This window comes from Juglans microcarpa x Juglans regia, chromosome 3S (genome assembly GCF_004785595.1).
Source record: "Juglans microcarpa x Juglans regia isolate MS1-56 chromosome 3S, Jm3101_v1.0, whole genome shotgun sequence".
Taxonomy (NCBI): Eukaryota; Viridiplantae; Streptophyta; class Magnoliopsida; order Fagales; family Juglandaceae; genus Juglans; species Juglans microcarpa x Juglans regia.
Window position 1 is genome coordinate 19,367,362 of NC_054599.1, and position 27,392 is coordinate 19,394,753.

At 32.5% G+C, this 27,392-nt stretch overlaps 3 protein-coding genes across 6 annotated transcripts; 2 read left to right on the forward strand and 1 right to left on the reverse strand.

The window, feature by feature from the left end:
• Window positions 1-725: 725 nt before the first annotated feature.
• On the forward strand, window positions 726-2,376 carry LOC121258892 (ribonuclease 1-like). Its single transcript, XM_041160424.1, has 4 exons — window positions 726-970; window positions 1,087-1,242; window positions 1,368-1,572; window positions 1,758-2,376. The coding sequence occupies exons 1-4, from the start codon at window positions 869-871 to the stop codon at window positions 1,994-1,996; spliced, it is 702 nt and encodes a 233-aa protein (XP_041016358.1). The 5' UTR covers window positions 726-868; the 3' UTR covers window positions 1,997-2,376.
• Window positions 2,377-17,524: 15,148 nt separating this feature from the next.
• LOC121258055 (beta-1,3-galactosyltransferase GALT1-like) lies at window positions 17,525-23,353 on the forward strand. Of its 4 annotated transcripts, XM_041159402.1 has the most exons (9): window positions 17,525-17,723; window positions 19,408-19,628; window positions 19,725-20,537; window positions 20,960-21,192; window positions 21,304-21,585; window positions 21,923-22,051; window positions 22,124-22,303; window positions 22,463-22,570; window positions 22,773-23,353. In XM_041159402.1, the coding sequence occupies exons 3-9, from the start codon at window positions 19,730-19,732 to the stop codon at window positions 22,980-22,982; spliced, it is 1,950 nt and encodes a 649-aa protein (XP_041015336.1). In that variant the 5' UTR covers window positions 17,525-17,723; window positions 19,408-19,628; window positions 19,725-19,729; the 3' UTR covers window positions 22,983-23,353. The 4 variants fall into 4 exon arrangements, with proteins under 4 accessions (XP_041015336.1, XP_041015334.1, XP_041015335.1 ...); XM_041159400.1 differs by having other exon boundaries at window positions 19,408-20,537; XM_041159401.1 differs by having other exon boundaries at window positions 19,445-20,537.
• Window positions 23,354-23,460: 107 nt separating this feature from the next.
• Window positions 23,461-24,320, reverse strand: LOC121258056 (protein DMP9-like). Its single transcript, XM_041159404.1, has one exon. The coding sequence runs from the start codon at window positions 24,272-24,274 to the stop codon at window positions 23,624-23,626; it is 651 nt and encodes a 216-aa protein (XP_041015338.1). The 5' UTR covers window positions 24,275-24,320; the 3' UTR covers window positions 23,461-23,623.
• Window positions 24,321-27,392: the final 3,072 nt, after the last annotated feature.

Here is a 27,392-nt window from a genome sequence, read left to right on the forward strand (position 1 = left end):
GAAACGGAGCCACCTCCCATGCTCATGTCATCAATGCTTAGAGAGAAAATGTCATGAAAAGAGCATGAGAGAAGAAATACCCAAGAGACAAGAATATTTTAGAAAGAAAGTAAAATACAATCAAGTTGCGTATGCCTAATGAAATGCAGAAACGAGCTAGGGTTGTATAGTTTTGACTCTTGAGGCTTTGTGTCCGTATGGAGTACTCATGGTCATTAGCAATATTTAATAAATCTGGTTGGTAATAAAACTTATGATATAGTATATCAAAAATTCTATATACAGTCACTTTTGCACACTCTACTAATGTGATTGGCTGCATCACTAATATATGCATGTATAAACAAGTCGAACAGTTTGCACGTACGCAATATTCGTTTCTATTTGCACATTGATAATGAGCTGGGGATTAAATTAATTTGTTGGATAATATTTAATCCGATTATTTCAAATGATTGCATGTATATGTGGGGGACGAGACTTGTCCCCAAAATGCATCTCTCAAGAACATGCTGGCGTCAAGAATACAAGAAAAGAATAGAAGAATATCTCTCGCCTTTCAAACCTAACTCTCAACGACTGTATGGGACAGGAACAGCTTGACAAAATCAATAGAAAACACCCATCAAATCAGGAAGAAGAGAGATTTTAGGCATAAATTTCAAGCAAACGATTTTATATGTAATAATGTTAAAACTTCAATGAGTCATATGGATACGCACGAATATTTTCTATCCAGAGTCCACAATTATTCATATTTGTTTATAAATAATATCCATCTATACCCTGTCAAGATATTCAGATCAAAATACCACAGAGCTAGCAGAGAGAGAAAAAAAATAGAGAGAAAGAGAGAGGGCATCAAGAGATGAAATCCTACTATTCTTTCTTTGTTCAGCTTCTAATACTAGAATGCTTGGCAATTGCATGTGGATCACAGGCCTATAATTTCTTCTACTTTATACAGCAGGTGTGTTGTACTGTTTCTTATTGTATATAGAGTTCATCTTCACACACACATACACATACATATGCATGTAAATGCATTGGAGCTCAATCTTTTGATCATCCACTATTCTAATGCAGTGGCCAGGATCAGCCTGCCACAGCACAGGAAGGTGTTGCTACCCAACAACAGGAAAACCAGCGGCAGATTTCAGCATCTCTGGGTTTCGGCCATACTATAACAGTGGCCAATACGAGATCTACTGCCCTTCTAACGACGCTTTTAATCCATCAAAGGTAAGAAAACAAGTTTCTTGGCCCTTTGATCAGATTAATCTAAATTAATTACCATATTACAAGAGCAAAAATGTTGATACATGTTGCAAGTTTGAAGTTAATTGTTTATGACGACGGTACTGCAGCTCTCAGACCTGATCCCTAAACTGCATGTAAGCTGGCCATCACTAGCGTGCCCAAGTAGCGACAGTACAGGCTTGTGGTCACATGAATGGACTAAATATGGAACCTGCTCAATGTCTAGATATGACCCAACTCAACATTCATACTTCCAAGAAACTCTTGTTCTCAAAGGCCGAGCAAACATCCTCCAAATCCTCGAGAATGCGGGTATTAATTTCTCATACATATATATATATATATATATATATATATATATATAATATATATGCTAATATCTTTTCACTGAACCAGGATTGGTCGATCGGTTCTCATTCAAATCTTCAAAATTGTTTCTAACTTCGATGTGGATGGATTTGGTTTTTTTTTTTTTTTTTTTTTTTTATTGGGAACAGGAATTCGACCAAATGGGAAGTTTTACAGCTTAGCTGCCATAAAGAGTGCTATAAAGAGGACAATCGGGTATGAGCCTTGGATAAAATGTAATAAGGATGCATCGGGGAAGAGTCAACTTTACCAGGTTTATCTCTGTGTCGGCCGTTATCAAGTTTCCTTCGAGGAATGTCCAGCAGCAGCGCTATCCAAAATGGGTAATTCCGGCTGTTCCTCTGAAGTAAAGTTCCCAGCCTTCTAAACTGCAATGAAGGGACGATGTCCTACGCTGATCTGTCGATGCTATCCGGCTCAAAATAATTGATTAAAACCCATATCATTCATCAACTGCGAGTTTATGTTACAAGATTGTGATTTACTTTTCAGTTTCTGCTCAAATAATCGTGGGTGTCTTGTCTTGCCTACCAGCTCATAATAGACAACATGAATCCAAATCTCTTCATTTTCTTTTGGGGGAGAAGGAAGATATTGAACATCTTCTTCATACTTATAATAGTTATGTTTCTTCATTGCTTTTACAGTGGAGGAATGGGAAGAACGTGATTTTTTATGGCATATATCATTGTTTATATTTTGATTGGAGGTTGTATTCGATCCCGATGGAGTTGGAATATTGAATATGCCTGACAGTTTCTTGCTTGAGTGATTGCAACTTAATACTTTCTTGACTAAATATATGCTTTCACAATGCCAATCGACCCATATGTTTAGACCTCCAACCACTATTGTGAAAAGATTGACAATTGGGTGTATGGAAGTCACCTGTGCTTATCTATACATAGTCGCTGACACATATTACACACAAGATATCAATGGTATTGATAAATTATCCAAACCTTTCAACTTCCTGCAATAAATGAGTTAACTAATAAATTAAGGGGATTTTTTTATAGGAAGAAAAATTATACTTTCAAACCAGTGTGTAGAGCACAGTTAGTAAAATGCTTATATGGTGTAATTTAATTTAAAAGATAGATTTTAAAACTTGAATCTTATAAATCAAATCTTACCGGCCATTTAAATGATATGAATCGTGCATATGCTCTACCCACTAACTTAAAAATAGAATAAGTCTAAAAGAAAATGGTATGTCATCCGATTCCTTTTCCCAATAAACAAATCCAGATAATTAGGAGAATTCAAATTCTTGGTTCATAACAAAAGCCAAAGATTTGATCAAAAAATAAAAATAAAAATAAAAACAAAAGCCAAAGAAAATAAAGAAAAACTAGCAATCTTAACCTCTTGAGTAGTAGTTTTGAAATACAGATGCTTGGTAATTTTCTCGATCCATAATGATTGGTTATGTTTTTAAAATATGAATATTGATATATACACAATACATTTTTACAATACATTTCATAACAATGTTGTAAGATAAGGGTATTTTTTCGGATTTACTCCCTCAAAGTTATCACTAGTGCAAATTGAACTTTTTTTTTTTATTTTCTTTTAAACATTTTTCAAATATTCTTAACCATTAAGAAAAAAAAAATCACAACTTTATTAATATTCACTTCCTTAATCATTAAAAAAAATATTAAAATATCCAAACAGTAATTTTGAGGAGGCAAATTGATGGAGCTAAGTATATTTTTCTTTTTAAAAATTAATATTTAATAACATGACATTTTATAATAGAACGAAAGTAATACGTCATTCATGACTATCCAAAATAGACAATAATTTTTCGGGAATATTAAGCTTTTGGGTTCAAATGAAAACGAAACTTTGAAAATTCAACTCAGACGTTTCCTAGCTGCACCGACGGATCTAAGCATAAACTACTTAATTTGAAAGCTGGATTTTTAATATAAATATATATATTTTTTCTAATCATTTTAGGGAGAGCAATTCGAAACCTACAAACTGGTGTGTAATATATAATTCTTTTGTTCCGGACAATGGCAATATATTACAATAAAATCCAGAATATTATAATAAGATGAATGCAAGAAGACATATGTATGCATCCGGCGTAATTTAAGGACCAAAAACTTTCAAATTAATCTTATCTCAATCATCAACGTACCAAGTCAAATATTGTGTCATGTATATATTTATATATATATAATATGATTTTAATATATATAATGAGAAGTAATTCAATTATAAAAAGATTTCACAAAAGTACGTTATGTCTACAGACGTTTGATATGTCTTCATATGATACATATGTTAAATATAATTTACAAGAAAAATAATTTTATAATCTAACGTACAACATCAAATAACGTCAATTTTTGAACGAATCTCCACAATTCGATCACGATAATTTTACAATTCGATCATGGTCATTTCTTCTCAGTCAGATTATAAAATTAAATTCACAAATGAATAATGTTAAATATAATCATGAGTTGTGCAAGCGTCACACACTCATTTTAAAAAAAAATGAAATCTATTATTAAAAAATTAATTTTTTAATATAAATTAAAAAAGAAAACGCACGACTCTTGTGTATTGAATTTCTCTCGTAATAGTTGGTGGAAATAGGTACAAGTATTGGGTGCAAGTCTGACTTATGTGGGTCACTGCCACTTAAAGACAACAAACACTACAAAAAGATTTGGGAGGTGATTTGATTGGCATGCATGCATTTATATTAATATTATATATGTTGCTTTCAATTATAAGCATTTTTTTCTATTTGAAAAATGTTTTCCATATGAATTTCAATTATATACACACCCATGAAGTTAGGCCTGATTTCTAAGTTCCATGCATGCATACTGTGGAACAATGAAACTATATATATATATATATATATATATATATATATATATAACGACAAGATTATGGTCTTACAATTCGATGATGGTCATTAATGTCTTCTTCTTTCATTGGAGATGTTTGGGGAACGAATCTCCACAATTCCAACGTCAATCTTGTCATGAGGGGAAAAAAACCAAATTTATATATAGAATAATTACACAAATTACCAAAGAAGAAAAGTCACGTATCTATTCACATGCATGCATGCATCCAATCATGTTCAACCCTAAGTGGTACTCGGATGTTACAAATTAATTTCTATTTCTAGAAACATCTTTGTTCCAATTCTAGTGGCTACTAAGATGTGAAAAAACAAAATTACCATGAGAATATGAAATTTATTAATGAAAACAAAGCGCAGTGTGAAAAAATTGTTGAGAAAAATAAAAGAAACCTTAGAAATTTAATGAAATATATAAAGAAAAATTCTATTTACAATCTTGAATGAAGTGAGCTCCTTAAAAGATAAAGAAAGTGCATAACTTGTTAACATACAAACATATTTCAAAATGAGATTAATGTGATAAAAGTTATGTCTTGGGGCCAAATAATCTTATTTTGTGGGCTCCTTAAAAAATTAGGTACCCCCAACCACCTATGAACACTTTTCTGTCTGTACATGTGCACATGTTTCTATTTCTTTACAAACTCATTTATTATATCAAATAAAATATACAAAATTTTAAAAAAAATTTAAAGCTTCTCGTAATTGAATTCTCAAATATAACTTACACACAAAATATTTTTCAATTTCAAATCTAATCATTATTTAAACATAAAAATTAATATAATTTTTATAAACTTCAAAACAAAATACAAAAATCAATTATACAACTTTTACAAATTTTAAAATTAAAATAATTTTTTAATTTTTTAATATTTTAATTCAATTTTTCTCTTTCATTTTCTCAAACTTTAATAAAATATTTTAACTGAAATTATTTTATTATTATTCATAAGAATACGAGATATTTGAAATATCTGTTGTATATTAAAAACATGAGTTTTGAATTTATTATTATTATTATTTTTTCCATCTACTTTTTTTGCCGTAGAATTATCAGTCTAATAATTATTTAAGTAATGTTACTTACAGTCATAGAGTGCGCAAATATCGTGCAGTCGCTTTGAAAAATAGTAGGATCTACTATTAAAAACTTAATTTTTTTTCCTATGAGTCTTGTATTTATTATTTTTTTTAAATGATTGTGTGGTACTTACACACTCTACAACTATAATTTTTCTAATTATTTATACCCACTCGCTAGCAGTACTACTGCAAATTAATAATTATTTTGATATTTTCTCATATTTACACATGGATCTATTATAGTGAGTAATTTATTAATGATGGTCACAACGTCATTAATCCCAAACGCCGGCACTAATTCCTACGAATGATTCCTAATAGAATAACTAATATATGCCTCTCCATTAATTTGAGAAGTCTTCTATTTTCTGTTAAAATCAATTTGTACAAGTAATCCTATAAGATCACTTGCTCCACACGACTGGAATTTTGAAAATGAGACTTATAAAACAAGTCCAAATTTAATTCCACGTGATTAGATTAGATTAGATTATCTCTAATTCTACAGTAACTTAAGGAGAACAAGACAACAATATTAAATCATATTATAAATCTAGACTCGCGTACTTACTTTATACTTATATTAATATATATCAATTGTCATAGCAATTGAGAAATGTTACTATATATATATATGTCCTTCTGATTATACCACTTACTTACTGTTATGCTATATTGATGCTATATGATTTATTAAAAAAATTAAAAATAGTTTAAAGAAACTTAGAGTTTCAGTTTTTATTTTTTATTTTATTTTCAAACATTAATATTTTATTTTGAATATATATTTTATTTTTTTAATAAAATATATGATACACATCAATTGAGAAACGTAGACGTTATATATAAATGAAACGACATAGTAGACTTAGTGGCAATACTCATAGTAATTTGGTGCCTAATTTTATGATGACAAATATTTCTACAAAATTTGTCATTTTTCTTTGAAAATAAGCGCGCAAAAAAAAAAAAAAAATGTGGCCAAAGAAAAAAGAAAAAAACAAAAAAGAATATGATTAGTGGATTAGCTCCCTACCTTTGGCATTGTAATGAATTATATATATATATATATATATATATATATAGAAAAGTTATTAGGATAATTATTTTTATTTTAAAAGGCCTTTTTTTAAGATTTTGCGTTAGGCCCCATCTAGGATTGAGCAGGCCCAATAAATTGGGGAAGAGTTTTGCCCTTTTTGAGCCCAGCCCAAGACATCCTTAAGAGAAACCATAAACCTTAAACAGTTCCTTGGTGTAGTAGCCTTTCTTTTCTTGGTTCGAACGTGGCCCATGTTTTAAATGTAGAAAACAAATTGCATATGTAATGCTTAGTAAAAGCAATTGGACAAGAGTCCAAGAAAAATACCGATCAATAACTTGAGATTGTATCCCACAATAAAAATAAAAAAAATAGCAAAGAATATGTTAGGGGTGGCAATATGTGACACGACCCGTTAATCCAATACGAACACAACACGATAAAAATGGGTTAGGGTTTATCCTTAACGGGTTCAGGTCAAAACAGGTTGATCCGTTAAGACACGATAACTTAACGGGTTGATAACGGGTCAACTTGATCCGTTTTTAATTTCGATATTTTTATTATTTGGATTGTAATTTTGGAATTGTAATTAGTTTTATATTTTTTATAGATATTGTAATTTTAACATTTATATAAAATTATGTTAAACTTAACTAGATTAAACGGGTTAATTTTGAGTTTATTCAACCCATTGACATAAACGGGTCAAAACGGGTTGACACGACACGACCCGTTATATTAATGGGTAGTATTAGGGTTTGAGATTTTGACACGATAAGCTTAACTGGTCGGGTTAGGGTTGATCTATATAGTATAATATAAATGTCTTGACACGACATGAACACGACCCGTTAACACGATTTGACACCCCTAGAATACGTATACCTTACCTACCTCTCAGTCAATTTTATTTGGGGTGTAACCAATTTAGTTCGGTCTAATTTTGTACATTTTTCATAATCGAATCGGTATATATTGGTTTTAAAAATTTAAGAATTAATACTGGACTAATTCCCTATTGAAACCAGAAGTTTCGATTTTTTCGATTTTAGTCTGATCCAATCCCGTTTTTCTAGTTTTACGGATTATCTATGTTAGTAATAATATCATATTTACATATACTAAACTATTAGTCAATTTATATTATTATATAAGTACACTATTTTATAACAATTAACACATACTATTATAATATAATTTATTATGCCAAAAATGTATTTAACATTTATATATTAATAAGATTAACATACTTGAATAATAAGATTAGAATTTCATATTATATTAATTAACAATTTAACATATAATATATATATATAATATAACATAAATATATATATATAATATAAAAAATTATAAATATATATTGGCCCGGTTCGGTATAAACTAGTTTTCAAAATATGAAAATCGGTACCGCACCAGACCAAACCTATTTTCTGCTTTTTTTTACACCCCTAATTTTATGGGTCGAAAGACTCGTAACATATTCTTCAACCTACATTTTGTTTATTTCTAGCATCTTCCAACAGACAGGAAGAATTAGTATGAAAGCCTAACGAGAGTAGCTTTATATGAAAATTGGGGCAAAAAATTGAACTAAGAGTTAGTATTCAACCCAAGGTTTTATGCTCCATATAAATATATATATCTACATATAGATTTTGATGATAACAAATGAATTCAAACATAAAAAGTCTCAAAGTTAAGTTGTCTATATATGAAGCTAAGCATATCAACAAATTAAGCGTGAGCAAAAAAGGGAACGAGCTTACAAATAAAGCTCTTAGAGTAATTTTGTACTTCTCTTAAAAAATTCAAAACTAGATTAAGGCTAAAAAAAAATATTTTCTCATAAAGCATCAAATTGCATTTTCCCCATGTACATGATATATTTGAAAATTAAAAGTTTGAAATTTGAATTTTTGAAAGATGATTGATTGTCATATTTCATATGTGTATGAGATGATTAAAAGTTTAAATTTTGAAAATTTGAAAAGTGAATAATGTTATCTTTGATAATTGTAAAAAAGAGAAACTTTTATTTGAAAATTTTGAAAAGTGAGTGGTATTCCTTTTTGACATGTGAATCCTTTTAAATTTAAAAATGAAGTCTCATATGCCTATAAATAGTCAATTGAGATCTTCAAATTTATAACTAGAGCATACACACATCAATTACAACTTTTACAACATTCAAAGTTTTCAATCTCTCTTATCTAAGTATTGAGCCTTAACCATTGTTCATTTTGGGAGAGATATAATTTTGCGTTGTATTGTTTTCATTTCACTCATTGAGGAGTGTTATCTGGTCATCTACTTACTATCAGCTCTTATATCAGTAAAATGGTGCGTATAACCCTTATGCGTGTAGAAGGTGTTCTACACAGAGAATAGTTGAATTCGGTATAACCTTACTTTTTCAAAATGGTGTTCCTAAACATTTTTGGGTTGAAGCGTTCTCAACTGCTCTTTTTTTAATCAATTGCCTCATCTACTACTCTAGATCTTCACTCACCTTTTTTTTCTCCTTTATGCTCACTATCACGACTACACCTCCTTTCGAGTTTTTGGTTCTAAATGCTATCCATATACTTGAGATACTAAGCATAACAAATTTGATCCAAAAACTTCCCCTTGTATTTTTATGGGCTATAGTGACAAAAACCAAGGGTACAAATGCTACCACCCTTTATCTCATTGAACTGTCATTTCTAGACATGTAGTTTTATAAGTCAACCTTTCCCTATAAACAACCCGAGAATCTTCATCTCCCTTCATCTAGCAACCAAATTTTATCCACCTTTTTGGATTGGCATTCTCCTAACCCCCTACTTCCTAACTCTGTGGATGTTTCTTGTGTTCTCTTTTTGCAGGTACCTCTTCCACCCGAGCTTGGTGACATTCCCATTCCCACTTTGCATTCCATGCCTGTGTCAACCTTTGCCCCCACCCAACCTTCTCCTACACGGCATGAAGACCTTCTATCTCCAACCAACTCAGTTTCTTCACCCATTGATGCTCCCAACTTGGATCCTCATTGACACACCATGATTACCTGGTCTCAAGTTGGTGTTAGAAAACCAAACCCGAAGGATGCTCACTACCACTCTCTCACCCACCTCCCCAAGGAGCCCAAGACAATCCAATCCGCCCTTAACCATGAAGGTTGGACCAACGCCATGCAAGAAGAAATTCCAGCTCTTCATGACAACAACACTTGGACGCTTGTGCCTCGCACTCCTCAAATGGATGTTATCAGGTGCAAGTGAGTCTTCAAAACAAAATCAAGGCTGATGGTACTCTTGATCGATTGAAAGCTCGCCTTGTTGCCAAGGGTTTTCACCAAATTGATGGTGTCAATTACACAGAGACTTTCTCTCCTATAATAAAGCCCTGCACCATACGGATTGTGCTCAGTCTTACTCTTGTTCATAATTAGGATATTTGCCAACTCAATGTCAAGAATGTATTCCTTCATGGTGATCTTCAAGACATCGTATTTATGGATCAACCTTCAGGTTTCATCCACCCTATTCTTTCTTCTCATGTGTGTAAGTTAAACAAAGCCTTATATGGTTTAAAACAAGCACCTCGTACTTGGTTTGATAAATTCAGTAATTTTTTAATTTTCTATGGTTTTACGTGCAGCTTTGCTGAGTCTTCTCTTTTTATATATCACTCCTCTCTAGGCACACTTTTTCTATTACTGTATGTAGATGATATCATGCTCACATGTTCAAACCCCACACACCTTTACACCTTTATTAATGTTCTTGGACAGCAGTTTGCCATGAAAGATCTTGGTCCCTTACATTATTTTTTGAGAATCCAAGTTACCCATAACTCTAATGGTCTTATATTAGCTCAAGCTAAGTATACTTTTGAGATTTTGGAATATGCTCAAATGCAAGACTATAAACCTATGATTACACCCATAATGCCCAAAACCAAAGGGCTCACTAGTGATGTTCCTTTTCCTGACTGGCCCATTATCGAAGTATTGTTGGAGCTCTTCAATATCCCATCCTCACTTGCCTTGATTTAGCCTATAGTGTTAATTTTGTATCTCAATTTTTACATTCTCCTACTATGGCTCATTACAAAATGGTAAAACATATCCTTAGGTTTTTACACGGTACTATTGATATTGGTATTCATTTTAGTTCACATTCTATACTTGATCGTTATGCTTTTTCTAATGCAGATTGGGCAGGTTGTCCTCATACTCGCCGCTCCACAACCGGCTACTTCATTTTCTTAGGAAGCAACTGCATTGCGTGGTCTACCAAGAAACAAAATACCGTCTCACGATCTAGCTCTGAAGTAGAATATCATGCCATGATACACACCACTGCAGAACTTATTTGGATTTTGTTACTCTTCCCTCGGCCCCAATTCTGTTATGTGATAACCTTAGTGCCTTACAGATGACTGTCAATCCTATCTTTTATACTTGGAGTAAGCATTCGAGATCGATTACCATTATATGCGCGAATGTGTTGCTCTCAGCCTCCTTCATACCTGACACATTCCGGCATCTTCCCAACTTGTCGACATTTTAACCAAGCCCCTTGGCCGCCCTGCGCTCCAGTCTTTATGAATCCAACTTGACCTTCTATCTCAACTCAATTTGCGGGAGACTATTAACAATATTCACCCAATCAACCAAGATCAAGATGCAACAACTACATAGTCATGTATGAAAAGAAATTATCCAGCAACAACTACATGTACACGTATGGAAATAAACAATCCAACACATATCCAACGGCTACAAATACAAAATTTGGCAACTCCAATATTCTAAACACCAAATCCTCTTGTATTGCATTTATAATTTTATATCCTGTAAATTCTTCTTTTTGTAACATTCACTCGTACATAGACTACCTCTTGTATATATATTAAAAGACTTTCAATAAACTCTCACGTTGTGTGAGACATTTCTACAAACAACTAGCTCACAGTTTTCTTAATTAAGATTATCTTGCACGTAAAAATAAAAAAAAATAAAAATAAAAAAAGACGAAAAATTACGTGTTGATGTCTTTTTTTTTTTTTAATTAAGTTTCATTGATTTCATCAAACCAACCATAGATGCATGTACACCACCACTAGCAACGATTCAACGATACCACCGTCCTGTTGACCAGCGGATCGATCGATATCAACAAAGCTAATAAAAAACAAAAATCTCCACTCGTTTTGTTTGGATTAACGATCATCAGCTCTCGGAGCCTTTACCAATGCAATCGTACGTGCCACGTGGTCCAGTGTATGGCCACAGCTAGCTCTAGCTAGCTTTGGTTGTCTCAAGTCGATCATACCCATGGACCGCATGCATGTGCATGCAGGGTACAACTACGTCCTTTGTTGCGGTACATGATTTTTTCGATATCAGTAATAATGGGGCTGGGTCCCTATATATCCAACGCCCATTCTTTGAGCAATATTATTGAGTTTTATTTTCTTTTTAAACAGTAATTAATTTAAATATTGAATCTTGTCTTTCTGATCTGAATATCGAAACATATATATATATATATATATATGCAATATATATTCTGTCCCCAAAAACATGTACAATATAAAACTAGAGTAACCATACACACAACATATTTTATAATATACTTCACAACACATATTTTAAATTGAAGATATTTTTATAAATTAATGTTACTTTTATGTAGTATTTTACTAAATTATTCATCATTTTAAAATATAATTATATAATATATTGTAAAAAATGATGTAAATTTATCATTTTTCATAAAACTATGCTATATATAAATGGCCTCGAATATCATATGCTTCAAAACGTGCGTACGTACAGGATTAAGATATCTATAACGTTAATATCATTTTCTTAATTTTTAAGTTAAAAAAAAAAATTTAACTAACGATCAAATAGAAGTGTAAAAATAAATAGACATAATAATGTTTTTCTATTTTAAATTGGATGCATACCCCCAAGAAAACTGCCAACCTGCAGCCAAAATAGTCGAAATAAAATAAGGTAATTTTAATATTTAATTGTACGTCATTTGGGTTTAATTAAAGAGTCGCTGCCGCCCAGCGGTCATGTGCCGCCAGCACAAGTTTACATTTTTATTTGTCCTCTCTTTTTTTTCATATTTTTTAATATATTTAAATACTTTAAAAAATAAAACAAATACATCAATACATAATCTACTTTCTTAATCATTAAATAAAATAAAAATTTAAAAAAAAAATAAATACATAAATGATTAAAATAAGAAAATAAACTCAAACAAGGTAATAACATTTTCCTTCATTAAAATAGTTAAAGACTATTAAAGCCATCTTAATTAATAACAATTTAATGACTTTTTCGCTCATATATATTATATATATAGCCGTACATAAAGCCATCTTAATTAATTTATATTGTAAGAAAAAATATTTAAAGGAGTACTCCGGTCGTCGTTTGTGTTCGCCGTAAACCTTGATATTTAGGATTGTACTCGTGAGTAATTGAATTTTTGTTTGTGGATCAGCTCGACAAATTAAATAGAAAAGTGCTTTGGTAGCAGTACTAAATTATGACGTCGTTTAAACTTTATTTATTTATTTATTTTTAAATTTTATATTCAATATATATAAAATGTAATTACTCTTTCCGAAATATATCACCCATCAATTAATTTTATTTGTCAATTCACAAGCCTTTTAGTTAACAAAATATTTGGTAGAAATATTGAAAATAACTACTTTGAAAATGTGTGTTAATTTGTATTGAGTTTTGTAAAATGAATAGAGAAATTGATCTTTAGCTAATTAAAATGATTTTATCGACATGTATTTTGTATTAGTGTTTATATTATATATTGAAAGTGGGTTGGCAGATTGAAAAAGACGTTCTTTGAATCAGAAATTTAGACAAATTATAAAGAAAAAAAAAATTAAGGAATTGAAAACATTGTAAATGCTAAAAAGGTGGTAGCATGAGCAAAGCTAATACTCCATGCCCAAACAATCATGAGCAACAAAACTAATAGGAAAAGTCTATTATGCCGCTAAATGTTAAAGCTCGGTTTGACAGCTCCGTGTTTTTTTTTTTTATTACCGAATGATGGAAAAAGTAATTTTAAATATATTGATGTATTTTTTTTATTTTTTAAAAGTATTGAAATACATTAAAAATGTAAATAGAAAAAAAAAACTAATTTTACAACTAACAGTCAAAATGAGCGGTACTACTCGAGCGGCATAATAACACCACTCAAACTAATAAATAGTACAGCACAAAATCAAAAAAGTTAACATCTGCAAAAGCACAAGCTCTTGAGTCAAAAGCAGCGTCATGAAACCCCAATTACAAATTATCATGTGTTTAGCAACATGAATTGACCATCACCCTTCTCTCTTTGTATATCATGTTAAACTTCAACACGTGGAATCATTACTTATTCTCAAAATTTAAGTTTATGAAAAGAGATAGACTTAATTATATATATTATATTCTATTCTTAATACTCTCATCACGTGTGGGCTATACTTTTCTTTAATGAGCCTAATAGGTAAAATATTTAATTAACTGAGGTAGAGTGTAAAGTCAAAATCTATATTCAGGATTTCTGCTTTGATACAATATGAAATCGTTACTTATCTCAAAAATTTAAACTAATGAAAAGATGCAAATTCAATTATTTGTATTATATTATATTTTTAATGTTCTCCCTCATGTATGAATCAGACTCTTGGCTCTCAACAAGTAGGCGCAAAACATGAAATATTTAATTAAATATGGTAGAGTACAGAGTTAGGATTCAAACTCAAAATCTCTATGCTGATACCATATGAAATCAATACTTATTTTATAATTTTAAACTGACATAAAAAAAAAAGATTTAATTATTTGAATTATATTATATTCTAACACATCCTTTTCGCCATATCATGTATGTTCGGCTTGCATGGGTTCAATTCTTATAATCTACTGACACTAAACCCTTTGGTCGATGTAGAACACGTCTCGTAAGATCATCATGTTTCTCACATCGATCGATCCAACGTATGTACGTATTTAATTAATTAATTCTAACAAAAACTCGACCACCTTCGTACAAATCACCAATTAAGGAGGCCGGCTATATTAAAGAAATTAAAGGTTCACCTAGCTATATATTCACTTTCAATGGTTTCTATTAATTATCTTATATTAAAGATAATTTATAAACCAATTTAATTATAAGTAACAAATAATATGTTTTAACTAATGCGACATATGTTTTCAAAAAAAAAAAAAAACTAATGCGACATATATATATATATATATATTATTTAACATGATCCATATATATGACCTAAAATATTTATTCAAAGAAAAGCTTTTAATTAGCAATTATTATCTCATTTAATCATTATAATTTTTTTAAATTTTTATGTAAAATAAAATAAAAAATTCAAAATTTTCAAATCTTAAAATAAAAAAATATTAAAAAATATATATTTTAACAATATTTTATTTTATTTTTAATTTTAATTTCATATTATCTCATTTACAAAAATAAACAATATTAAATGAATCGAGTATAGAATAAATGAGAAATGATTTGTATAAGTTCTAAATAGACAAGTCTCATACAAGTTCTTGTAAAAAAAATGTATCTCACCTTAAAAAGATATAAAAAAAATAATTTTTTTAGTAGATCTAAATTATTTATTTAAAACTACGTAATATTACTACGAAGGAAAATGCTTTATTTCCCGCTGGGGTCTAGTAGTGTGTTTTTTTTATATATAAATTTTTTTAACAATTTTAAATATTTAAAAAAAATCATAATATTATTAAAAAATATTTTTTTAATCATGAAGTAAAATAAAAAAATATTTTTATGATTTTTTATTTTACTTCGTGATTAAGGAAGTATTTTTTAATAATTTTTTTTTTACTTTCTGATTAAAAAAGTGTATTTTTAATGATATTCTAAATTTATTTTATTTTTTTAAAATATCTAAAATTATTAAAAAAATTTATATAAAAAATAATTTTAAAAAAATACATGTAAAACAATATTACAGCCAGCGAGAGCTGTAGCATCGTCCAACTAAGAATACAAGGACGGCATCAACAGGGTGAAGAATTCAAGGTGTAACAGTAGCTCATGGAATAGTAACGACTACATGTGCGTAACTGTAGTTTTTACTTTTTAGTGTTGTTGTCGTTGTCGTCGTCGTGTGATTGGATGTCTTTGTTCCCATTAGGGTCATCCCCATTAGCTTTCTTATCTACGTGTTTTTATTCTACGTGTTGTCTTTCTTAAAGCTTGGTGTTGCTCTGATTAATCCCCACCTGTCTCTTTGGAAAGTACCCGGTAATTGGGTATATTCCCACATTATTGACTTTTAACGTCCTCTTGACGTCCCACATCAATGTCGTTATTTTTAATTTATTAATTTGGTTGTTCTATTTTTTATTAAATATTTAAATTATAAAATTACTTAAAATATATTATTCCAACTATTAATGCAATTGAGAATGCTAAAATTCAGATGAATACATTTTTACTAAAAAAATACTATATACTATACATCCAATTTATTTAAAATTTAGAATAACCTGATAATTAGTCATGATAATGAATTAACCTTTTCATAAAACAATAATAAGAGTAATAATCACCCGGAAAAACCCTCCCTAATAAAATCTAATTCCTATATAAAAAAATAAAAAAAAAAAGTCGCAAAGAAAAGTCAAAACCTTGTTCCTCCGTTACTCTACCAGCCAATCGCAGCGATCCACGTCACAGCAGTTCTCACGCGTTGCCGTCTCGAGTTGGTTTTTCTCCAGACAAAACATAGTATTCAAGAAATAAAACTAAAATAAAATATCCGCTTCCGGTAAACTCAAGAAGAGTCGGACCTTGTCTCGTCCGTCCCTTTTTTTTTTTTTTTAATGGGTAAATAATAATTAAATATATCGCTCTTTGAAATTTGAAGGGATAATTAAATTAGATTAGAGACGGTCAAAACGCCAGTTCTAAATTACGGAGTTTTTCTCTTCCATTCAGTGGAGTCGTCACTAGGCCTGCAAACCAATCGAATTCGAACAAGATACTCGAACTTGATTATTATGTTTATTCATTCAAACTCGGTTCCAATTTAAACGTTATTCTTATTCGAATTTTGCTCATTAACCATTAAAATTATTCGAATTCAGATCAAACTCGATTAAAAATAAAAAAACAATTCGAATTCAAGTAGTTCGAGCTTGAACTTATTATTTTTTTTTTTAATTCTAATTCTTTTGTTATGAGGTATATTATATATATAAATTATAGTTAATCAATTATAATTAATTTGATAATTATTTTAAGTAAATGTGTATTCATTTGCTCATTTATTATTATATTGATAAGTTATAATCTAGGTAACAATTACAAAATTAATATATAACATTATAATATATAATTATGGTAAATATATTGGGAATATAATAAATATATTAAATAAGATAGACTATATATATTAATAATATATAATTAAGTGTATAAAATATAACTAATATATAATAAATCTAACACATATTATGAACTAATTTAAAGGAGTCAAATCGGAATTTTATTCACTAGCCAAGCCCAATTTAAACGAATTTTGATAGTTTACAAACATTTCATTTATAAGTAGTTCTGTGGCATATAATCGTTTTTATATATTTTTTTTTATGTATTTTATTAATGTGGTTGGTTAAAATAATTATTTTATATTAAAAAATAAGACAACTAATTATATTAATAAAATACATAAAAAAAAATATGTAAAAATGACTTTGACATTGATTTCTTGTTTATTAATATTAAATAAACTAATTGAAACGAGTTTACACCAACCGAGTTCAAACTGTTCTTTTATTTGCAGTCTAGTCTTCACAAAAGAAAGACGACCACAAGATCCAGTTTCCGGCTCTTCTCTTTCCAGTTTTCGCTTGAGACTCTCTCCCACCGTTGAGGCTCAGCGTAGACTCTAAACGACGCTGGTTTTCTTTGCTCGCCGATTTTCCCTCTCCCTTTACGGCATTCCTCCGGGGGCATGTCCGAGGTAACTAACTTCGCTTTCCCAGTACTCCTATCCTCCGCTTTTATACGTTTATTTTCTACTCTTTTTTTGTAGTGCTTAACGGTTTTCGTTTCCATTTCTGGACTTTTCGAGCTTCGGCTCCTTCCGCTTTTCTTTTTTGGGAATCTTAAATTTCCTTCTCCATTCTTTTATTTATTCAACGATTTCCGGTTGCCTTTTTTTGGGCCCGTATTGTAAGTTTAATGCTATTGGATCTGTCCGGTGCCTTTCTCGTTTGTACAAACTCTGTCTGGTTGCCGAGAAAACTCAAGTAAAGAAAAAGTAATAATACTTGAGATTTTTCGTTGTGTTGCAATGAAGTTTGATGGTGGAACCATGCTTTTAATTAGTAAAGGTGTTTGTTAACTTCAGTGTGGAACAGAAATAATTTTGAGATTCGATTTCCGTTGTTTTCTTTCTTTCTTCTATTTCCCCCCTTTTTCTCGGCAATCGCTCGGGACAATATTAGATAGTTGAGCTCCCAGTAGCTGGCTGATCATTTTGTTTTATTCTTCCTTGCTGCGTCGATGGTGGCGTTGTACCGGAATGGAAATTCAGTAAATTTGGAAAGAAGAGATTTCGTTTTGATAATTGAACAAGTTAAAAAAGGTGTATAAATTTGGAAAGAAGAGATTTCCTTGCTGAAGAGATTTCGTTGTACCGGAATGCTGTGTATAATTAACAAATAATTATATTAAATAAAATATTTTTTCAAGTGCATGGATAACTCGACATTTCTGTGTATCATAAGGCCTTGGACTTGAGGTATGCTGTCCGAGGTCTAAGGTTCAAATCTTCTTGGGTGTAAAAAATTTCTAGGGCCACCAGACTGAAGATTTTTCCTTTGAATTACCTGAGTTACACTCGTAGAAAATTCCTTGTCGAGGACCTATACACCCTTGAGATTAGTCGGGACACTGTTCCTGGACACATCTGGTGCCAATAAAAAAAATTCTTTTTTGACGTTAGAGTTTTAATTTCATAGATTATATTATCAGAATAGAGTTGTAATAGTGTGGTCCCGTGGGTCCTAAGTTGGATGATATAATTTCGTCAGAAAATATGAATTGTCTGCTCTATTAGGATAGGACCCCACTTGTTTGGCCGTATTTTTTATAACATGGCTATTGAAAGAGGAATGTAACCACTTTCTCCGTTTTAACCGATGCATTATGGTGAAGATCTAGGGAAGTTGCCAACTCATGTTTATTGGCCGAGTTCTTGAAAAAAAAATATACATAAATATAATAAATATAATATCCGTCTGCATGCCCCAAACACCTTTGGACACACAACCATAGCTTTTACTTAAAAAGTGATGTTCCTTGATAGTTTTTCCGAGAACAATAGGTGAGTCAGTGGTAAATTTAGGATTATGCAGGAATGAAAACAGTGATAGATGTTTTTGAATTATTGGTTTTGATAATCATCTTAGAGGTCTAGTCATTTCAAGCTTATTGTGGATATTATCCCAGCAAAGGCTTGTTTCCAACTTCTACACAGAGATCATATAGAAAAAAACAAATAATCATCTTTGGCAATATATGGAGTGTATGATGATCAATTAGGTAACCTCTTACATGTTTTAAAGTTGAAAAATGTATATATCCTTTGATTTCTTAATTCTATTCGCAAACTCAATATCCTGATTGATTTTTAAACATAGGTTTGGTGTGAGTATCTCATGTCAGATGTGTTGTCAGTAACTTTGCAGTGGATGTGAGAACTCCAGAGAACTTATGCAATCAATAGTCAGTCAGTCCAGAAGAACATGTTTGCATAATCTGGTACTAGATGTCAGATGAGAACATACTGAGAATGGAAACATCCGAAGCATTTACTTCCAAGAACTGAAAACTTTCTTCTGTGTATGCATCTTATGATGTGGTATATTTACTGCTTATTTGTGTTCAAAGCACAGTTTGTTTCTTGATGCACGTTATGATCATCAACTGGTGCTCTTTCGGTTTCTTTATCCCCCAATTGCCATGGAAATCAGATTCAAAGCTGTTAATGCGTCGTTGATCAGCAGAATGAAAAAATGGTTGGGCAGTCTTTTAGTTGCATCATTGTTTATGCTGCTGATCCTGAGATACGGTGTCATGAAAAATTCTATTGGGGAAAGATATTTAACGAGTCTGTTCTCACCCAATGCCAGTAACCCTCTAGAGTTGCATGATGCTGTAGTTCCACCAGCAGTTCAAAATCCAGAGAATGCTTCTACGGTGGTTCCTGCTGCTGCCATAGTCTTAAGTCTCCTTGCTCAGAGAAATATCTCTAAGGAAGAGGAAAAAACTTTGCAGACATGGAACCATTTGAAGCACTTAGTTAATCATTCACAGGGCTTACCTAATGCAGTAGACTCTATCAAGGATGCTGGAGGTGCGTGGAATAGCCTTATGGATTCAGTTGAAGAGAAAAGACTTCGGGATGGGAATGAAAGTTCACGTGGGAGAGGAAAAGAGAAGCAGTGTCCTTATTTTTTAAATAAAATGAACAACTCAGAGCTTGATAATAGCATTTATAAGTTGAGGGTTCCTTGTGGCCTGACTCAGGGTTCTGCTATTACAATTATAGGAATTCCAAATGGTCTTCTTGGTAATTTCCGTATTGACTTAACCGGGGAATCACTTCCAGGGGAGCCTGATCCACCCATCATCTTACATTACAATCTAAGGCTTCATGGTGATAAGATAACTGAGGACCCTGTAATTGTCCAAAACACCTGGACTGTCGCTCATGATTGGGGTGAAGAGGAGCGTTGTCCAACCCCTGCTCCTGAAAAAATTAAGAAAGGTAAGAATACTGGTCTAACTGTTCATTTGACCAGATAAAACATTGATTTGATTCTTATATCTTTAAGAAAATTGATTTATTGTTTCACTTGCTTGTATCACATGGACATGCAACCTGTTAAAAAACAACTTGGTTCAGTTTTCTTTTTGGTCCAGTGTTATTCTTTTCATCATGGTGTTGAATCTTGGCAAAAAGCTTTACCATCCAACTCAATCTGGCCTTGCAGCTGGTTGTGGCCATATGCCTATTATTCACCTTCAGTTATAGCAGTCCTTGTATTCCTAATCTTTTTCTTCTTAGAATGTTGTAGCAATCCTTTCCAAATACTTCTCGTTTTGTTTACTTTCTTGAGGTCTATTTGACATTACAATTTATTAATCCTTTCCTTTGTGTACTAAAACTACTTTCGTTTGTCATGCCAGTGGATGATTTGGATCAGTGCAACAAAATGGTAGGAAAAGAGGATAGTCAGTTCATTGCTATCACACATTCCAACACTTCAAGACGATCTTCAACCGTGCAAGAAGGATCTAAGACCAGAAAATACTTCCCTTTTAACCAAAATCATCCATTTGTTGCAACACTTAGAGTGGGATTGGAGGGGATTCAGATGACAGTTGATGGAAAGCACATAACATCCTTTGCTTTCCGTGAAGTAATCTTCTTCTTCTTCTTCTTTACATTCTTGCACCAGTGGTACTTTGGATGCTGGATGGATATAAGTTTCTTTTAACCTATTCTCGGTCTTGGCTTTTTATCTTTACAGACATTGGAGCCTTGGCTTGTAAGTGAAATAAAAATTTCTGGAGACCTAAAGTTAATTTCTGTCCTCGCAAGTGGTCTACCTACATCAGAGGATTCTGAGCATATAAATGATTTAGAAACACTACAATCAGTTCCTCTCTCTCTTCAAAGACCATTGGATCTCTTCATTGGTGTTTTCTCTACTGCAAACAATTTCAAGCGTAGGATGGCTGTCCGAAGGACATGGATGCAGTATCCTGCAGTGCGGTCAGGGGCAGTTGCAGTGCGATTTTTTGTTGGTTTGGTGAGCTTTACATGTGAACTTTATTTCATTATCAGGACAGCATTCTTTATTTGAGAAAAGTCTTCTGCCTGAAAAATTTTGGGGGTTTCTTGCTACTGTGTGTGTGTGTGTGTGTATTCTATCTATAGAACTTGATATTTTGTTTAAAGTGGAATACATATAACGGTTTTCACAACATGCTTAGCCCTGAAACAAGTTAGAGATTAGGGAATAGATTGCCTTTGCATGTTGCAATGAAAATTTAGCTGCTTACTACCCTCCCCCTCTCCCCCTCCCCTCTCTGAATTCTTCTGTAGGCCTATTGCTGAGTTTTAATCAAGTTTGACTTGGATTTCAGCATAAAAACCAAATAGTGAATGAGGAACTTTGGGACGAGGCACGAACATATGGAGATGTTCAGTTGATGCCTTTTGTTGACTACTACAGCCTTATCACCTGGAAAACTTTAGCAATCTGCATCTTTGGGGTAAAGTCTCTGTCTTTTTTCTTAAAAAGGGATAATCGTTTGTTTGGCTCATTGACTTCATCTTTTGAACAGACTGAGGTTGTTTCAGCAAAATTTGTTATGAAGACAGATGATGATGCATTTGTCCGTGTGGATGAAATATTGGCTTCTTTAAATAGGATCAATATGGCTCATGGGTTGCTCTATGGGCTCATAAATTCAGATTCCCGACCAGATCGAAATCCTCATAGCAAGTGGTATATTAGTCCCGAGGTATTCTTCATTATGAAAAGCCCATATGTACTATACTTGGAAATATGGAAGTTGTATATGTTGTTCCTACCTATAGTTTCTTATATTTATAGCTGTAGACCAAATATTTTCGGTCTCTTGCTTCTCACTTGTCTACCTCGATTGTGTATGCTACTGAAGGAATGGCCTGGGGCGAGGTATCCTGCTTGGGCGCATGGTCCCGGCTATGTGGTGTCGCATGATATAGCAAAAGAAATCTACCTGAGATACAAAAAAGGAAATTTGAAGGTACAGTAAGCAATCTATCATTAGCAGCACTTCTCTTAGCAGTTACTTTTATGTTGATGATGGAAGTCTTTTTTAAAATTGGACTTGCAAGTTGTTTATACGGCGTAGTTTAACACTTGTTTCTCTACCTTTCAAAAAAGAAAAAAAGAAAAAGAAAATTAACAATTGTTTGTCGATCGGCAAAATGAATGCAATGTTGCAGATGTTTAAGCTAGAAGATGTAGCAATGGGAATCTGGATAGCAGATCTGAAGGATGTTTTGAAAGTTCAATACAAGAAAGAAGAGAAGGTCTATCCCTTGGGGTGCAAGGATGGTTATATTGTCGCGCATTACCAAGGTCCCAGGGAGATGCTCTGTTTGTGGCAGAAACTTCAAGAAGGACATGGTGCTAGGTGCTGTGGCGATCGATAAACATAATTAGTTACGATCCTCAAATCAAGCTTTTTGAAGGCCGAAGATAACTGGAGAGTCATGGAGATTCTAACTGACCTGAATCCGACAGATCCACAGAGGGAAAAAAGAAGAAGAAAATTCGTTTTTTTCCGAATTTCTTAATTAAATTGAGCGTGGGAAGTTTTTGTTCGTGAGAAGATTGGGGGTCTTGGAGGGTTTCCATTGTTGTATATTTAGAGATATTAGTCTAGTCCAGCCGGTGTAGAGATACGCATTTCACATGACCTGGAAAATCTTTTGTACGTGGGGAGAGAGACAGAGAGAGCCTTGTACATGTATAGTACACTCAGCAATAGCATATCATAAATATACAGTACTGATTCCTTCTACTTGAATCATGAATCAGTGTTCAGTACTTCACAGAAAATTAAAAGTTAAAAAGCAGGCTTTAACTGCTTAATTTTACCATTCCAAAAGCCCTCTAAAACGTCAAAAGTACTAGAAATGTAATAGGTGTTTCAGTCTTTCAGATATTAATCATGAAAGCAAGAAGTTGATACATGAACAAGCAGCGTCAACATAAAACAAGAACAAACAGAAAATAACCAAATAACTATCTATATATATATAGCGAAAGCAATATATAAGGAAAGGAAGAATCAGGTAGCCATGCATCCGATTCCGAATCGAGTATTTGGAAAGACCAAGAAGAGACCACTGCATATAATCCCAACCATCAGAGGGAAACTCTCCATAACTTCGTCCATGTCCTTGGCATGCCCAGGAAAAATGCAATCCGTGATTCGATGATCCGAGAAAGCAATCGCCACGAAAACCATTACCGACATGATCGCGTGGACGAAATCCGAGAACCCAACTCTGTACTTGTCGTCCTTTGGAACTTCCACTCCAAGCCCGGCCTTGAACACCGCTAGGCCTTTCGGGGTCACGAACCCGTAGTAGACTTTGCCGTCGGGACCTCGGAAACTGTCTGTGAAGTGAAAGAAGAAGCATGAGAGGGTGCAGAGGCCCAGAAGGGCGTAGATCATTTGGGTGCTAACCGGAGAGCACTGGCCGTTGCCGGAGACAGACGGGAGGACCATCTCAAACGTGAGAAGGGTCCCCGTTGGGAGGAAGTTGACGAGCATTGAAGTTTTGGATATTGTTTTCTGCACTCCCTTAGCAACTGCTCGCCTTTTCCGGCCAACCTGAGGAGTGGCCAGGGAAGAGGATGGGATTTGGGTCGATTCTTCCGTGGGAGAAGCGGTGTAGATGTTGACTCCGATAGCGTCTTGAGGGTTGGGCTCCATTGTGCACACGTACGGTACTAGCCGGAGTGAAAGAGACAATTATATATGGAGACGCCGAGTGTTCGCGGGGTTGGGTTTTACAGTTAAAAGGTTGGTTTAATAACTGACTGGGAATTTCAAATTTTGAACGACATTATCAAACGGTTATCAACTGCCTTCCAACCGTTTTACTTCATTCTTTTTTCACGAAAAAAGAAATGGGACGCAAGGACAACGTGTCACGAACAGTTTTGTTCACTACGAAATTAAACTATGAAGAATGCTTAGGGCCTGACAATGTAAAATTCTACCGACAGGCCCGAGGAGGGATGGCAATGTAAAAACTGTCGGGAAAGAGATCAATAATTCATAATATAAAATTCATAGTGAACAAAACTATCAAAATGCTTAAGGACTCTTTAGAGGATAAATAGAAGGAAGAGAAATTACATTTTTAGCCTTTTAGCTATGTAAGTTTGTCATACTTATTTTGAAAAAAATAAATAAATATATAATTTACACGAAAATTTTAATTTTTTTTAAATAATAGACCTTACTTTTTTTTTTTCAAAATGAATGAGCAAATTATTGAAGAAATAAACTCTCTTAACTCTAAGCAGAAGACCTCTCTCCAAGACGCAGCAAGTGCTCACAAGTTCTAAATCATTCCACTACCTTCCATGGGTGCACGCTTCTTTCTCCCCCATTATATTCCCAACTTCACGTCTTCGTCCCTTTCCATCTATGACACTTCACCGTTTTGTGCTCTCTCTGTGGGTCTTTTGACAATTGTGGTTGTGTTCTCAGTCCCTATGGCTTCTGAACCTGAGGTGTTGGAGATTTCTTCCATGTTCAAACGACTGGGGAGGAACCGAGACCTCTCTATGTTCATACCTTTAGGTTGAGTTTGGATAGTGACTAGTGAGGGATCTTAGATATTCTATGAATAGTAGTGAAAAAGTAATAAAAAAATAATAATAAACTATTGAATAGTAGTGAATAGAAGTAAAAAGTAATAACAATAATAATAAAATAATAAAAAACAGATGAAAAGTAATAATAAAACGGAACCAAATCTTGGGATTCACTAACCCAAGAAGAGACCCACAATCTCTAAACCTCTCACGATGCTTTACCCACAACTCAACGTAGTAGAGTCATTCTCGTCAATCACAACAACCCCTTCACCCGAGGTATGGTGGTGATTGACGGCGCTTTGAACTTGGATTTCCTGCCGCGTGATGTGGGTGTTGTTCGAAAATTATAATGAAAATAATAGAATCATTAAGGTAGAAAATAAAGATATGGACTCAAAGGTTCAATTGTAACGACGATTTATTTTAAATATATTTTGTTCCCTTTTCGACGTGCTATAGAGTATTGACAAAATTATTCTCAAGATACAACGAAGCTTCTCTCTTCTCATTGTTCTACAATATCACTTTTATAGAACAACTCAGAAACACAGAAGGAGAACTCTAACTTATCTTATCTTTTCTAAAATCTAAACATATCTTTTATAACCACTTATGATGCATTGCAACGGCTAAAAAATGACTAATTTTCTTTTACGTAACAAATGTCATCTAATATTTCATTCTTCATATATTTCAACGAGTTAATGCTATCTATCAATGCATAAGATTTTATTTAAACATATGAAAATGAAATACTTCATTATTATTTAAAACACCCAAAAATAATTTTATCATTTTAATAAAATCTAAAATTCCCCTACTATTTGAAATAATAATTAAAAAAAATTCTTTTGCATATGGGCGAAATAAATTGCTTCAATATGGTGTCTTTTGGACTTGAACCTTCACCTAGTATAATTATATTATATCAAAACTATGTCAAGGTAATCAGTGAACGTATCTTGAACTAATGACCCTATTAGACTAGCCGAGTAGAATTCACGCAATTATTTTCTAATTCTCTAAGTGTTTTCATTTAACTTGCACTCTTATGAGCTTGTGCATATCTCAGTTTCATGATAGCTCTAGGCATGGTCGGTAAGGAAGCGACTATACTTCCACTCTCACATAGGTAAGTTCATCTTAGATGATCCTGTTTTACCTCAACAAAATCAGTACTCTATGAATTTTTTAAGAGTTTTACTCATCCCTTAATCTCTAGAAATTGTTAACACTAGAATACATCTCTTTGAAATTAAGGTGTAAAAGGATAATTTACTTTTAAACAATTATCTAGTATTAGACAACCATCACTCTATTGACTTGTTGATACCCCTTGAACATTGCCTATATTTCAAGTTCAAGGTTAGGTTCCCATCGTAGGCGATTTAATTTATAGACCTCAACCCCAGTCCCTTTGATGCCTTATAGATCATATCTCTTAGTGGGCCTTTTGTTGGCGGATCTGCAAATTCTGAATAGATTTAACATATTCAACAATAATCACTCCATTATTGAGTAATTCATGCACATAATTATGCCTTAAACCAATATGTTTTGATTTATTGTTATAAGTCTTGCTTGTAGCTACTCACAAGGTTGCCTCTCTATCACAATAAATCGTTATTGCAAGAAATGATTTGGTCCAAATTGGCAATCTACCAACAAATTCCTAAGTCATTATACTTCTTTACATGCAGATGCTAAAGCAATAAACTCATATTCCATTGTAGAATGAGTTATACAAGTTTGCTTCTTTGATCTACATGAGATCGCAACTCCTCCTAACATAAAAGCCCACCTACTTGTAGACTTAGAACTTGATTCTACACTATTCCAACTAGCATCACTGTATCATTTTAATACAACGGGTTCTCTTTGATAGTGTAAACCATAATTCATTGTCCCCTTCAGGTATTTTAGAACTCGAGAAATAGCATCTCTATGTTCTTTACCTGGATTGCTAGTAAATCTACTTAGCGTTCTAATAACAAATGCAATATCAAGTCTAGTAGAATGCATAACTTACATTAGACTCCCTATCACACTAGCATATTCTAAGTGGGATCTACATCTCCTTGTGTTTTCTCTCAATTTAAGACTAGGATCATAAGGAGTTTGAGACTATTTTTGGTCTTCATGACCATATTTCTTTATCACTTTCTCAATATAATGAGATTTTGTCAAGAATAAACCATTGATTGTCCTCACAATCTTGATTT

Excerpts from the sequence above, each read along its gene's own strand:
- LOC121258892 (XM_041160424.1), top strand. The coding sequence starts at position 869 with ATGAAATCCTACTATTCTTTCTTTGTTCAGCTTCTAATACTAGAATGC. Across the intron at positions 1,243-1,367 it reads ACGCTTTTAATCCATCAAAG|CTCTCAGACCTGATCCCTAA; the intron begins GTAAGAAAACAA and ends ACGGTACTGCAG. Across the intron at positions 1,573-1,757 it reads CCAAATCCTCGAGAATGCGG|GAATTCGACCAAATGGGAAG; the intron begins GTATTAATTTCT and ends TATTGGGAACAG.
- LOC121258055 (XM_041159400.1), top strand. The coding sequence starts at position 19,730 with ATGGAAATCAGATTCAAAGCTGTTAATGCGTCGTTGATCAGCAGAATG. Across the intron at positions 21,193-21,303 it reads CATCCTTTGCTTTCCGTGAA|ACATTGGAGCCTTGGCTTGT; the intron begins GTAATCTTCTTC and ends TTATCTTTACAG. Across the intron at positions 22,052-22,123 it reads TAGCAATCTGCATCTTTGGG|ACTGAGGTTGTTTCAGCAAA; the intron begins GTAAAGTCTCTG and ends TCTTTTGAACAG.
- LOC121258056 (XM_041159404.1), bottom strand. The coding sequence starts at position 24,274 with ATGGAGCCCAACCCTCAAGACGCTATCGGAGTCAACATCTACACCGCT.